At 52.3% G+C, this 13,732-nt stretch overlaps 1 protein-coding gene across 1 annotated transcript in view; it reads left to right on the top strand.

Moving 5' to 3' along the window:
* FAM189A1 (family with sequence similarity 189 member A1) overlaps positions 1-13,732 on the top strand; it is an 82,376-nt gene that overhangs the window by 12,959 nt on the left and 55,685 nt on the right. The window contains exon 2 of the mRNA XM_015419496.1: positions 6,954-7,064. Coding sequence (XP_015274982.1) covers positions 6,954-7,064 — 111 coding nt within the window. The remainder of the gene's footprint in view (positions 1-6,953; positions 7,065-13,732) is intronic.

Genomic DNA, 13,732 nt, shown 5'->3' with positions numbered 1-13,732 from the left:
TGGGGGTACTCAGGAAGGAAGGAAGGAAGGATTTTAAAAAATCAACTTGGTAAGGATTGAGCATGTCCCAGGAGGCACTGATTATTGAAAGGAGATTAGAGTCAAGTGGGGATAGGGTTCCCAAGTACTTACCGTGATCTGGCGGGGGAAACATGCTCCCCGGCCAGACTATTCCTCCCTGGACTCTAATCTGGGAGAACTGGGTTTGAGTCCCCACTCCTCCACAGGCATCTACTGGTGTGACCTTGGGTGAGTCACAAGTTCTTTCAGAGCAGTTCTCTCAAGGGCAGTCCTCGAAAGAGCTCCATCAGCCCCACCTACCTCACAGGGTGTCTGTTGTGGGGAGGGGCAGGGGAAGGAGGTTGTAAGCCGCTCTGAGACTCCTTCAGGGTATAAATCCAATCTCCTCCTCCACCTCCTCCTTCAAATCTCCAGGCATTTTCCAACCCAGGCCTGGCAACCCTAGGAAGGGGGCACAGAGTAAACTACTCAGTAGAGTACCGAGAGTGTATAGCATATTTCAGGAGCCCCCAACCATTTTGAGCCTGCTGGGGACCTTTGGAATTACGACACAGGTTGGTGGGCGTGACCCTAAAATGGCTGCCAGAGGAAGCAAAACCAGCCACAACATGGCCGCTGCAGGAGGCGGAGTCAACTGAACAGGGGAAGCTCAAAGGCAGAAGAGGAGAAGAGGGGCCATTTAAAAGAATACAGCGGGAAATAGGCGTGAGAGAGAATAAAACCCAAACTGGAGGCAGCCGCCGCCGAAACAATGCTGTTTTAATCTGCACAGTCAGTTGTGTCGCCAGTGGCCACTCAGAAGCCCTGCTGGGCAGAAGCCCCGCCCACTTTCTAAAAAACACTCGGTGGCTGCCAGGGAAGGTATCAGCTGGTTCCCATGGGCACCACGTTGGAGACCCGACCCCTGGAGTATTTGGAGAAGGGGTTGAGGAGGGGGAGGGGGATTTCCGAAATTCTGTCCTCTCTTGTGATTCCTCCCAAGGTCCCGAGCTTGTAAATGAGACCTTCTGTGCAATTTCACACTGTGAGATTTCGCTCTCCTGTACTTTACAAAAGGGGCTCTCTAATTTGATGGCATCTGGCTCTCTATTTTTATCCGGCCCGTCCTCGATGTTTTGACAGCTACCTGTTCATTAAACTGAATGCTCCCCCTCCGTGGGCGGTGGGAATGATTTTGCCGAGGAGACTTATGGAGATGTGAAGCGTATGCGGCGCCGGGCCCGAGGTATCACAGGAGGGCCAGTTCGGAGCCAGGAATAGAACTGAGCGGTGCTGTCAGCTCTTCCCAGACTTTAACCGACAGATCTGTAAATTGCTCGGAGGACGCTGCAGGCTACCGGTGAGCAAACGTGGTGAAGGCAGAAGGAATGCCTAAAAAGCTACCGAGAGCTTTCTGTCTTGGGCTCGGCTGGTTTCTAGGCAGGCTTTCATCAGCCCCTGGCAACTGACAAAAAAAAGTCTCCGGGAAAAGTTGGGGGACTCAACTTCTGGCACCCGCTCTTCGTAATGACTGAGATGGTGTTAACGACAGGAGGCATCCCAGACTTGGGTTCTAATGGGGGGGGGGTTTTCAGAAGGGGGAAAAAAAGACGTTTCAGAAGGGGGAAAAAAAGACTTCTGCCCCAAAGTCCTTAAATTCCAGGAGGTGGGTCCAGGCCCATAACGAGGATTTTGTGGCTTGTGGGGCAGTTTTCCCCCCCTGGTGGGGCTGAAATTCTCAGGGCAGAAAGAAAAGCAATTGAGCCAATAGATAGCGGTTACCAGGATAGATCTGTACATTGCAAGCTGTCAACAGTTCTCAGCTGCCGCAAGTTAATCACTCCTGCCAGCCTAAGCAACAGTTCTGAGAACAAGCGGGCAGGTTGTTGTTGTTGTTGTTCTTCTTCTTCTTCTTCCTTCTCCTCCAATTCCTCCTCCTCCTCCACTGAGACTCCTTCAGGGTAGTGAAGGGCCGGGTATAAATCCAATCTCTTCTCTTCTTCTTCTCTCCCCCTCCTCCTGTTCTTCTTTCTCCTCTTCTTCTTCCTCCAACTGTTCTTCTTCCTCCTCCTCTTCCTCCTCTTCCTCCTCTTCCTCCTCTTCCTCCTCTTCCTCTTCTTCAAAGAAGACGTCTATTTGTGGTCACTTGTGAACTGGTGGGGGATACAGTGGCCTGTGTTTGTGGTACCGGCGCCTGTGTTTGTAACATCCTTCTCTAGAAAACAAATTGCTGAGTGAAAGCCTAGTAAGAGGCCATTTCCCCCAGCTCCCTCCTGCGCGCTGCTGCTTAAAATAGATGCACAGGAAGACAACAAACCGAGCCAATAAGCCAAATCTCATTTTGTTCTTCATAAATGCTGGCAGAAGCCGGCGGTCTCAAAGCACAAATCCAATAAAGCGCTTGTCTTTACTTGGCGTATTTTCTTTCTCGTTTATTCATTTTTACCGTGTGTGTGGGGGGGGGGAAGGAGTTTTCATATAACCGTTAAATATTTCCAAGGGGGTTAGTGGCTGCTGAGGTCCTGAAATTCATGCTTTTTTGGGGGGGGGAGAAAAGCTTCTTTTACGATAAATTATAACGGCACAAACCGTTCTACAGACCGGGAGTTGTAAGAGCGGCCGGGGGTGTGTTTGTTCGTTTTAGCACAGGGATACAGCCTCCGAGAGAGATTTCTTTGCAATGATCTCCTGCAGCTGAGAATTCTCACGCCTCGTCGTGAGCTAGAAATCAGTGCACGGCCTTTTTTTTTTTTTAAATGCAGTAGCCAGCGATGCCTCATTCTGCCGCAGGAACGGGTCCCTCTGGGTTTTAATTTTTGATTGCAGAAACTTGATGGAGGCTGCAGTTACTTGGTCTGCTTCCCAGAATGCTTCTTGAGTCTTACAAAGCACCTTTCCCTTGGGCGGACTTCACGTGCAACCCAGCCTGTAGGCTGTTCGGGGTTCAAATGACGCGAGGGCAGGTCTTTCATTCCTCCCCCTTTCGTGACAGCCCTCCTGCAACTGTGTGTTGTTTTTTTTAATATAGTTCTCTCTGTGAGTGCAGTCAAGTCGCAGCCAACTTACGACAGCCCCGTAGGGTTTTCGAGGCAAGCGACAAACAGAGGTGGTTTGCCGCTGCCTGCCTCTGCGTAGCAACCCTGGACTTCCTTGGTGGTCTCCCATCCAAGTACCAACCAGGGCTGACCCTGCTTAGCTTCCAGGATCTGATGCAATCGGGCTAGCCTGGGCCATCCAGTTCAGGACTTTGTGTAGCTCTGTGGGTGGAACTCAGGTGCCTGGGTTTGTGGATGTTAACATTAAGAACATAAGAAGAGCCCTGCTGGATCAGACCATCAAGTCCGGCATCCTGTCTCACACAGTGGCCAACCAGTTCCTCTGGAGGGCCAACAACAGAACATCAGAAGAGCCCTGCTGGTTCAGACCAGTGAGGGTCCATCTAGTCCAGCATCCTGCCTCACTCAGAGGTCAACCAGTTCCTGGCCGAGGCCTTCATAAGAACATCAGAAGAGCCCTGCTGGTTCAGACCAGTGGTCCATGCAGTCCAGCATCCCGTCTCACAAAGTGGCCAACCAGTTCCTCTGGAGGGCCAACAACAAGGCACAGAGGCCAAGGCCTTCATAAGAACATCAGAAGAGCCCTCCTGGATCAGACCAGTGGTCCATCTGGTCCAGCATCCCTTGTCACACGGTGGCCAATGAGTTCCTCTGCAGGGCCAACAACAGGGCAGAGAGGCCGAGGCCTTCCCCTGATGTTGTCTCCTGGCTCTGGGATTCAGAGGCTTAGTGCCTCTGTGGTCTTTGGAATGTTTTGTAATTGTGTAGGTTGGACTAAGCCCGCTTGGTGAGACCTTGGGCCCATCACAAACTCTCAGCCTAACCTACCTCTCGGGGTTTGTGGTAACAATAGAACAGAGGAGAGGACGTCCCCATTGGGGGAAATGGATGGATGTAAACACATATAGTGCTACTGGCCGTACCTGCGTGTGTTTATGTACCTGTTTCCTGTCTACCCGGTCCTTCTCCCCAGAGAGGTATGTTGTTCCTCTCTACTCTGTTTTACCTGTGATGCAGGTTTGCCTGACAGTGTTTGACCCGCCAAGGTCACCCAGTGAACTTTGGTGGCAGGGCAGGGATTCGAATCTGTGTCCCCCACGTTCCTAGTCCGGCACTCTGACCGCTACACGGCCTGTGGAGCACCCTTTGCTGGACAGAGGAGACGCATCGTTGCCGTTCCACTGCAGTGGGCTCACACCAAAGCGCTGTCTAGTTCATTGGCCGCCACGGCTGGTCAGGGAGCCCACAGGCCGAACAAGAGGGCAACGGCCTTCTCCTACTAATCACCCCCGCCCACAGGGGTATCCTGCCCGTGAACGTGGAGGTTCCATTTAGCCGTCCATGGCTAATGAATGCTTGGCAAGACCCTCCCTCCATGTTCTAAAAGGGAACTCTGTCCCTGGTAGGGTTTCCGGCTCCAGGTTGGGACAAACCTGGAAATTTGGGGGGTCGAAGCCTGGGGAGAGCGGGGTTTGGAGAGGGGAGGGACGTCTGCGGGGTATAATGCCATAGAGTCCACCCTCCAGAACAGCAGTTTTCTCCAGGGAAATGGATCTCTGGGATCTGCAGCTCAGCCGTGATTCCAAAAGATCTCCGCCTGGAGGTTTTCAACCCTATTTCGTACGCTGGGGTCGGAAAACTCCCGTTTGACCATCAGTCGAGAAACGTAGCCGAGAGCAGGGGTCATTTCGTAGGAAAAGAGGTGCAGGAGCTCATTCGCGTAACACATTCGCGTAACTGATTTGCATAGGCCACACCCCCTGACATCACCGGAAGTGTGTCAGAAGGCGACACCCACCGCTTAGGCTCCACTGGACTGTTTTGGATTGCTAGCTTTTTTGTGGGGGGGACGTGCAGATCTGCCCTCGCAGAGGAGGGAGAGCTTGTACCTGAATAAAACTTGGTCTTAAAGGTGCCACTGGACTGTTTTGGATTGCTACCTATTGGGGGGGACGTGCAGATCTGTCCTCGCAGAGGAGGGAGAGCTTCTACCTCAATAAAACTTTGTCTTAAAGGTGCCACTGGACTGTTTTGGGCCGGGGGGAGCTCTGCAACTTACCTGGCTGCTTCTTGCTCTGACTGAGGGCTGCTGGGAGCAGGGGGTGGGGCTTGTTGCATGTGCCTGCCAATGTTCCCTCTAAGCCTTGTGAGCAAAAATTCTACTTCATGAGCTTCCGGCATTAAAGTTGTGAGCAAGCGATTTGGCTGCTGCATAAATGAGTTGGCTCTGGAGCTGTCCTTCCTGAGCTGAGACAAAAATGTGTGAGCCAGAGGCCAAAAAACTGTGAGCTAGCTCACACTAACTCAGCTTAGAGGGAACACTGGTGCCTGCCCCCTGGGCTCTTTACTGCCGGAGCTCCTGCAGGAAATGACCCCTGGCCGGGAGGAGGGGGTTCCTCCTCTTTGGAGGCCGCCGTGTTTTGTTTCCTAGCATCAGCTATGTGATCCTTTCCACTTGTGTGGGATTAGAGTGGACCTTGGATCTATATTTCACATTAAGAGTGTCAGGTAGAGAGCATGCCGTGTCTGGGGGAAGGGGCTGCCCGTCGTTCCGCCGAGGCCTAACCGATCTCGCGGCTGACAGCTCTCTCCGAAATGCATTTTCCTCATAGCGTCTTCCCTCCCCTTCCAGCTGAGGCGGGTATTGATTTTTATTTCACATCCCGCTCCTCGATCTAGGGATGCAGGAGACTTCCAGACACCGAATCTGACGAGCCCTGAACGTGGCAGACGCGTCGCCAACTTATTCCGTAGTGCAGGGCTCCCGTGCTAAGGGGGATCACGGCTACGGTTGCCAACCTCCAGGCGGTACCAAGGAAACAAAAAATACGCCATGAAAAAAGCAATTTCTAACAATTGTCTATAAATAAAGACTTACGCAAGCTTATTTGTCTGATGATTATTTGAAAGTTCAATACGATATCGCAATCGAAGGGAAGTGGAGCTTTCAACATATGTGCTATGAAATAAACCTGAAACAGAGACGCGTACTGGGTCAAGGGACAAAAGGCCAGCCACAGCAAAACGCAAGACAGAATATAAGTCAAACAAGGCTGCTCAACAAGGTTGGAGGGTGGATCCTAGGGCACGATATTCTGCTGAGGTACCCCCCTTTTCCAAGCCACACCTGGCTCTCCTGGCTCCACCCCCAAATCTCCAGAAATTTCTCCACCTGGAGTTAGTAACCCTAACGGCTAAAAGGTAAAGGTTCCCTTGCTCGAAAGCCAGTCGAATCAGACTCTAGAGTTGCGGTGCTCATCTCAGTTTCCAAGCCGAAGAGCCAGTGCTGTCCAAAGACATTTCCGTGGTCATGTGGCCGGCACGACTAAACACCAAGGCGCACGGAACGCTGTTACCTTCCCACCGAAGTGGTACCTTTTGATCTACTTGCAATTTCTTGCTTTCGAACTGCTAGGGTGGCAGGAGCTGGAACTAGAGACGGGAGCTCACTCCATCATGCGGCAGTTCGGGTCTTGAACTGCTGAACGACCGGCCTTCCACAGCCTGCAGTTCAGCGTCTTAACCACTTGAGCCACCACAGCTCCTTCCTACAAAGAGAAGTCGTTCCGTGATCCCTCTGCACTTCCAGGCAATTTCCCCAGCCAATTTTTTCCCACCAAGGAAACTGATCTCTGTTGCATGGAGATCAGTTGTGAAACCCCAGGAGATCTCCAGCCACCACCTGGAGGTTGGTGACCCCATTTGGTACAGAAACCGCAGACCGAGTTGGCATTTCAGGCAGCTGAAGGAAGGGTTCTCCCACTGGAAGCGCTGTACAAATATGTAACGCAGTAAAGTAAGCTCTTTAAAAAAAAAACAATTTGGTAAGATCGGAGCCGCCAAAACCTGCAGCCTACCACCCGTCCAGTTTTTCACTCTTCTTTTTTTCTTTTTCAGATCAAATTCGATAGCGACGGCGTCTGCGTCTGCTGCGAACTACAGCACCAGACCTCGGGCTGCAGCAACCTCGGCGAGACGCTGAAGCTGAACCCTCTGCAGGACTGCAACGTAGTCAGGCTCACACTCAAGGTGCAAATCCATGGCGCTGTTCGACTGGCGAATCCAATATTACCAGTTAACCCAGGGGCACCATGGGGCCCACCGACCCCTTTCCTGGTGCCCACTTAGTGTTTTTAGAAAGTGGGAGGGGCCAGTTGGGGCTTTTGCCCAGCAAGGCTTCTGATTGGCCGCTGGAGGTTTGATTGCCTGTGCAGATTTTTAAAAGTGCAGCTTTGGCAGCAGCTGCCCCCACAGCCCAGGAGCCTTCCTTGTGTGACCGAAGGTAAGCCGTAGTGGCCATTTTGTGACTGGCTCCGCCTCCAGCAGCAGCCATTTTGGAGTAGTGGTTAGGAGTGCGGACTCTAATCTGGGAGAACCGGGTTTGATTCCCCACGCCTCCACATGCAGCTGCTGGTGTGACCCTGGGTGTTACAAGTTCTCTCAGAGCTGTTCTCTCAGGGGCAGTGCTCAAAAGAACTCTCTCAGCCCCGCCTACCTCACAGGGTGTCTGTTGTGGGGAGGGGGAGGGAAAGGAGTTTGTGAGCCGCTCTGAGACTCCTTCGGGTAGTGAAGGGTGGGGTATAAATCCAATCTCCTCCTCCTCCTCCTCCTCCTCCTCCTCCATTTTGTGGCAGCTGTGTCAGAACTGAAAAGGTGCCCACAGGCTCAAAAAGGTTGGGAACCCCGGAGTTAACCGATAATTTAGTCATATTTGGGATCAAGAATGTCTTTCTCTGTGTGACCACCTTTCTTTTTTAATTGTGTGATTCATTTATCTCAAAGCGTTGCTGGATTTAGGCCCACTTCTCCCCCAGGGATGCTCACTCGATACTGTATAGCCCCGGCGGATTTGCAGACAGCCTTTTGAATTCCCACTCCCACTCGTTTACTTTAACGTCATTGGAAACGACGTTTGTTAATGCTGTTTTGGCTTCTGGAAGGGCGTTGGCTTCGTGGTGTAGCGGGCAGGGTGTCAGGCAAGGACAGGAGAGAGGCGGTTCTAATCCCCGCTCAACCATCATGCTTTGCTGGGCGAACTTACTCTCAGCCTAACTTAGGTTGCGGTCAGACGCGCCAGTTGAAGCGGAGGGGAAGAGAGGCTTTTTCCTCCGGAGGAATTTGACACACAGCTGAGAGATCCCACAGCCCCTTGTTGCTGTGGGCTCAGCCTGTCACTGTGTGATCAGACGCAACTGCGGGTGAGTCGGGGGGGGGTTGCCGTTGGTTTCCCATACGCGTTGTCACGGCAGGGCCAGGGGGCGGGTGGCAAACAGGCAAAGTCCAAATTCAGTCCGAGGTCAAGCCGAGTAAAGCAAGCAGCACGGTTCAAACAAGTCCAAATCAAGTTCCAAATGCAGTGTCAGACATACCATTAGTCAAGGTCCATAAATCACAACAAAGCCAGATAAGCGCAGAGACGAAAGCAGGGACAACGATGCAGAGTTTCAAGGAGCCGAGAGTTCAGAGCCGAGGATCAAACCGACAAGGGTTTCAGACTCCGCTTCTGCAGCCGAGCGGCTCGGGTTGCCGATGGCTGCGGGGCGCTTCCCAGATGTTGCTGTCTGATCGCGCCCTTTAGATCCGTTGGGCATTTGCGCCCATGTCGGATCTTCTGGTGCGCGTTTCTAAGGTGTTTGTGAGGATGATGTAGAAGAGAAGAGCTGTGTAATGACCTCCTTGGAGGAAAGGAGGGATAGGAAGGGGATAGAGACATTCATAGTCGTGTAACATTGCTCCTTCCGTTGACTCCGGAGTCTGGTCACAGCTTGCGGTGAGTCCGGTGGTGAATCACTGGGATGAAGCAGAGCCTGATCCTGTGCAGGTGTTTCCTGGGAGGCTCTATCCTCCTTGTTACTTAGAGACTCTTCTGCTACAGGAGCCAGTTCCTGACTGTAAGTCTCTGCTTCTGTATGTTCCTCAGGGGTTTGTGGTGCCAATTCCACGTGCTCCTGGCTGTCAGGTGCCTCATCAGGGTCATCATCAGGGGCAGGCATGACACGCGTAAACAAGGAATCGCATCTCCGCACTGAGGACCCCCTATGTGGGTATGCGATGATGCGCATACTGCGAAGAGGGGGGGGGAAATGGCACCACGCCGGAATGGCCTGATCAGACCATCCCGATGGCTTGAGACCGTGCTTCCGCGATCAGACAGGGGAAAGTCCGTCCGTGGCTGTCGCAACCCGTTTACCACCGAATTTTCTCCGGTGTCTTTTGACTCCGCTTCTGCGGCCGAGCAGCTCGGGTTGCTGACGGCTGCGGGGCACTTCCCAGATGTTGTTGTCTGATCGTGCCCTTTAGAGCCATAGGGCATTTGCGCCCATGTCGGATCTTCTGGTGCGCATTTGTAAGGTGTTTCTGAGGATGAAGTAGAAGAGAAGAGCTGTGTAACGACCTCCTTGGAGGAAAGGAGGGACAGGAAGGGGATAGGTAGAGACATTCATAGTCGTGTAACATTGCTAGCGCCCGGTAATAATTGTACATATGCACATACAAAGCTGCCTTCTGCTGAATCGGACCACGGGTCCATCAAGGAGAGTCTTGTCTAGTCAGACTGGCAGCTGCTCTCCAGGGACTCAGGCGGAGGTCTTTCCCATCACCTCCTGCCTGGTCCTTTCAACTGGAGATGCCGGGGATTGAACTTGGGACCTTCTGCATGCCAAGCAGATGCTCTACCACTGAGCCACGGTCTCAGGTCAAGGTCTTTCCCATCACCTCCTGCCTGGTCCTTTTAACTGGAGATTCTGGGGATTGAACCTGGGGCCTTCTGCATGCCAAGCAGAGGCTCTACCACTGAGCCACAGCCCCTCTTTACAGCTCTCCAGGGTCTCGGGAAGAGGTCTTTCCCATCACCTGCTGCCTCATCCTTTTAACTGGGGATGCTGGGGATTGAACCTGGGACCTTCTGCATGCCAGGCAGACGCTCTGCCACTGAGCCACAGCCCCTCTTTACAGCTCTCCAGGGACTCAGGCGGAGGTCTTTCCCATCACCTGCTGCCTGATCCTTTTAACTGGAGATGCCAGGGGTTGAGACACAGCCCATCTCCTCTAATACACGAAGCCATGAAGCTGTCTTCTACCGGATCAGACCCTCAGTTCATCAGGGTCAGTATTGTCTACTCTGACTGGCAGCCGCTCTCCAGGGTCTCAGGCAGAGGTATTTCCCATCACCTACTGCCTGGTTCTTTCAACTGGAGATGCTGGGGATTGAACCTGGGACCCTCTGCATGCCAAGCAGAGGCTCTGCCACTGAGCTATGGCTACTCTCTATGGATCTCCTGGGTCTCTGGCGGAGGTCTTTCACGTCCCCTACTGCCTGATCCTTTTAGGTGGAGATGCTGAGGATCGAACCTGTGACCTTCTGCATGCCCAGCAGACGCTCTGCCACTGAGCCACGTCCCTTCCCATGTAAAACTGAAACACGAGAAGTGGCCTTACACTGAATCAAACCATTGGTGCGCCAAGGTCAGGACTGTCTACTCAGACTGGCAGCGGCTCTCCAGGGTCTCAGGTAGAAGTCTTTCTCATCACCTCCTGGTCCTTTTATAAACTGGAGATGCCGGGGATTGAACCCTGGACCTTCTGCACACCAAGCAGATCCTTTACCGCTCTCCCCAGCGCCTCCCCAAACTGATCACAATAGCTTAGAGTTTTATTTCATTCTGTAACAGTAAACCAACCTGAGAGTTTTAGGAATCTAACTCGGGGAGGGACCACGGCTCAGTGGTGGAGGATCTGCTTTGGCTGCCGAAGGCCCCAGGTTCGATCCCCGCCACCTCCTGTCAAAGGCATCAGGTAGGAGGTGACGTGCTGGCAATCACAGGTGACCTCGACAGACCCATAGTCGGATTTGGGTGAAGAGTTTCCGTGTGTCTTGGCGTTTCCATGCAGCTCTCTATTTTTGTTCCGGTCCTTTAAACATTGGACTACTAGTTGCTCTGTCAGTTGGCTGAGCGTTTTCTGATAGGTCAAGCAGCCCAGCCCTAGCTCTGCCTAATGGCTCCGGAGAATCCCAATGGATCAGGCAGAGTGCAAACTGCGTGGCTGGCAGCTTTCTGTCTGGCTCATTCTGACCAAGAGGATCAGGAGAGGAGACTGAAACCGATTCTTAAAGATTCGCTTTACGCTTGTTCGTACAGGTATCGTGTTTCGGCTCGTGGTTCTGTCGGAGACGTCGGCTTTTACACATCCGACAACAGTCGCGCCCACCTTTCATAATTTTAATTAGGGATTGCGGACGGCGGCTTGGAGGAAAAACGGCTCTTGTGCGTGCTCGGTTTGATGCGGCCGGAAAAAGGGAGTGACGGAGATGAGCAAGGATACAGCAGGTGACTGACACCATTATCATGGAGTGGTGCCCGCTCAGTCAGTCCGCTAAAATGGGATGCAGAAACTAAAGGAGTGAGCATGGTGTTGTGGTTAGGGCCAGGCTTGGGCCAGGGAGCCCCGGGTTCAAATCACCATTCTGTTAGGCATTTTGCTGGGTGATTCGTGTCCCGTCGCTGTCTCTCAGCCTTGCCTATCTTGTCGGGTGGTTCTGAGGATGGAAAGGAGGAGAGGAATGCTATGGAAGCTCCCCTGAGCTCCTTGAAGGGAGGGCAGGATTAAAAAGAAGTGCACAATATGAATGCATAATATGAATTACTTCCCACTCCCTACCAAGAGAGGGCCACGGTGGCTCAGAGGTTAAGATGCGGAGCTGCAGACTGGAAGATCGGTAGCTCGGCAGTTCGAGACCGAAGTGCCGCGTGACGGAGTGAGCTTCTGTCTCTGGCCCCAGCTCCTGACAACCTAGCAGTTCGAAAGCAAGAAATTGCAAGTGGATAAATAGGTACCGCTTCGGTGGGAAGGTAACAGTGTTCCGTGCACCTCGGTGTTTAGTCATGCTGGCCACATGACCATGGGAAAAGTCTTTGGACAGCACTGACTCTTTGGCTTGGAAACGGAGGTGAGTACTGCCCCCTAGAGTCACATTCGACTAGCTTTTGAGCAAGGGAAACCTTTACCTTTACCTTTTACCCTACCAAGAATGCCAGTTCAAGAGTGAGACCCCAACTTTACAGGGAGTGTGTTGGAGCTCAGTTATGTTTCTATCAATGGGATCCTGTGTTATCCTTCACCAACCACCTTGCCAAGTAGATTAAGCCAACTGAGGTGGGTGGGGGGGACTCGAACTCAGCTCTCGTCTTCTGATGCTCCAGCCTCTGCCACGGCGGGGGGATCCCCAACATTTTTTAACCCGCCGACACCTTAGAAAGTTTGACACAGTGTGGTGAGCATGGTCACAAAATGGCAGCTGCCAGAAGTGGGGCCAGCCACAAAATGGCTGCCACAGCTTACCTTCAATCACACCGCCAAGATTTTTGCTGAAGCAACATTCTAAAAAACCTGTGCTGCCAATCAAGTCTCCCGGACAAAAGCCCCACCAGCTTTCTAAGAACTCTTGGTGGGCACCAGGAAAAGTGTAGGAGGGAACCTTGGTGCCCGTGTGCACCATGTTGGAGACCCCCCTGCTCTACCAGAAAAGAAAGAGGAAAGAAAAAGCTCCAACCCAGAAGAACCAGGTTGATCTGGCCTCCATGCCGCGTGGGCACATTAATTTCTGAACTTCCGTTGTCACCTTTTTCCGCATGGGGATACTCCTCCTGAACATGCAAGGATCTACCGAATGCACATCATCACTGACAAAAGTTTTTACATTCGTGCTACAGACTGAGTTAATCGGAAGCTGGTTCAGGTCTTCCGGGAGAGAAATTCCCTTGGCTGCGACCGAATTAAGTCTGTGCGAGTGTCTCGGGGGGCAATCCGGGGACTTAGACAACGAGACAACTCTGTTTCTTCTCGCTCCTTCCCGAAGAAAAAACTCTTGCAGGTGTCCCGGAATTTGAAATATCGAGTCAACCTTTGCGTATCTTCTCAAATATCTCAGAGAGCTGTTATCTTAGCCCTTGTCTCTTCATACCCGTGTAGAAATGTCAGACGTACAAAGTGCACTTTTAAATTCTTGCGTAGAAGAGGGAATAGGATTAGAGTCCGCTTTTCTCGGTCGTGCGTGACAAGCAAAACTCAGACTTCTGTTCCGGTCATCCCTCCAATGTGCAGAAAGTTTCTGGGTCAGCAAACCCACTTCATACTGCTGTAGTACCATGGCAATTTCAACTTCCTGCACTTCCAAGAAATACAACTGGCAGGGCCAGATTAACCCTCGTGTCAATGATACTCTAGAGTAGGACCCTGATTGCGCGGCAGTGGTGCGAGTGAGAAAACCGCTTTATAATCCTGCAGATCAGAGAGACTGAACCTGCTGGTGCTAGATCATGTCCCTCCCCCGCCCCCCAGGTGATATTGTGTTGGTTTTTTATGCACAACCTCCTCAAACAAGCCAGGCATCACTGCCACTGGGAACCGAGAAATCTGAACGGCAGAGAGGTGCCAATTGTAGCTCACACGAAAGGATGTCGGACAGCAGCCAAGCGAGTCGCTCTTCATAGTGTAACCCGGACAGACTGACCGGTTCCCCCATCTCTCTTTTTGCAGATGTTTTAATAATAGAATTCGATTTGTCCTGCCCTGGGTGGCCCAGGTGAGCCTGAGCTCATCAGATCTCGGAATCTAAGCGGGGCCGGCCCTGGTTAGTATTTGGATGAGAGACTTCCAAGGACTACCAGGGCGACACA

This window comes from Gekko japonicus, unplaced genomic scaffold (genome assembly GCF_001447785.1).
Source record: "Gekko japonicus isolate JY-2015 unplaced genomic scaffold, Gekko_japonicus_V1.1 scaffold653, whole genome shotgun sequence".
Classification (NCBI taxonomy): Eukaryota; Metazoa; Chordata; class Lepidosauria; order Squamata; family Gekkonidae; genus Gekko; species Gekko japonicus.
The sequence above is the reverse complement of the archived record's forward strand: the minus strand, read 5'-3'. Positions and strand labels throughout refer to the sequence as shown.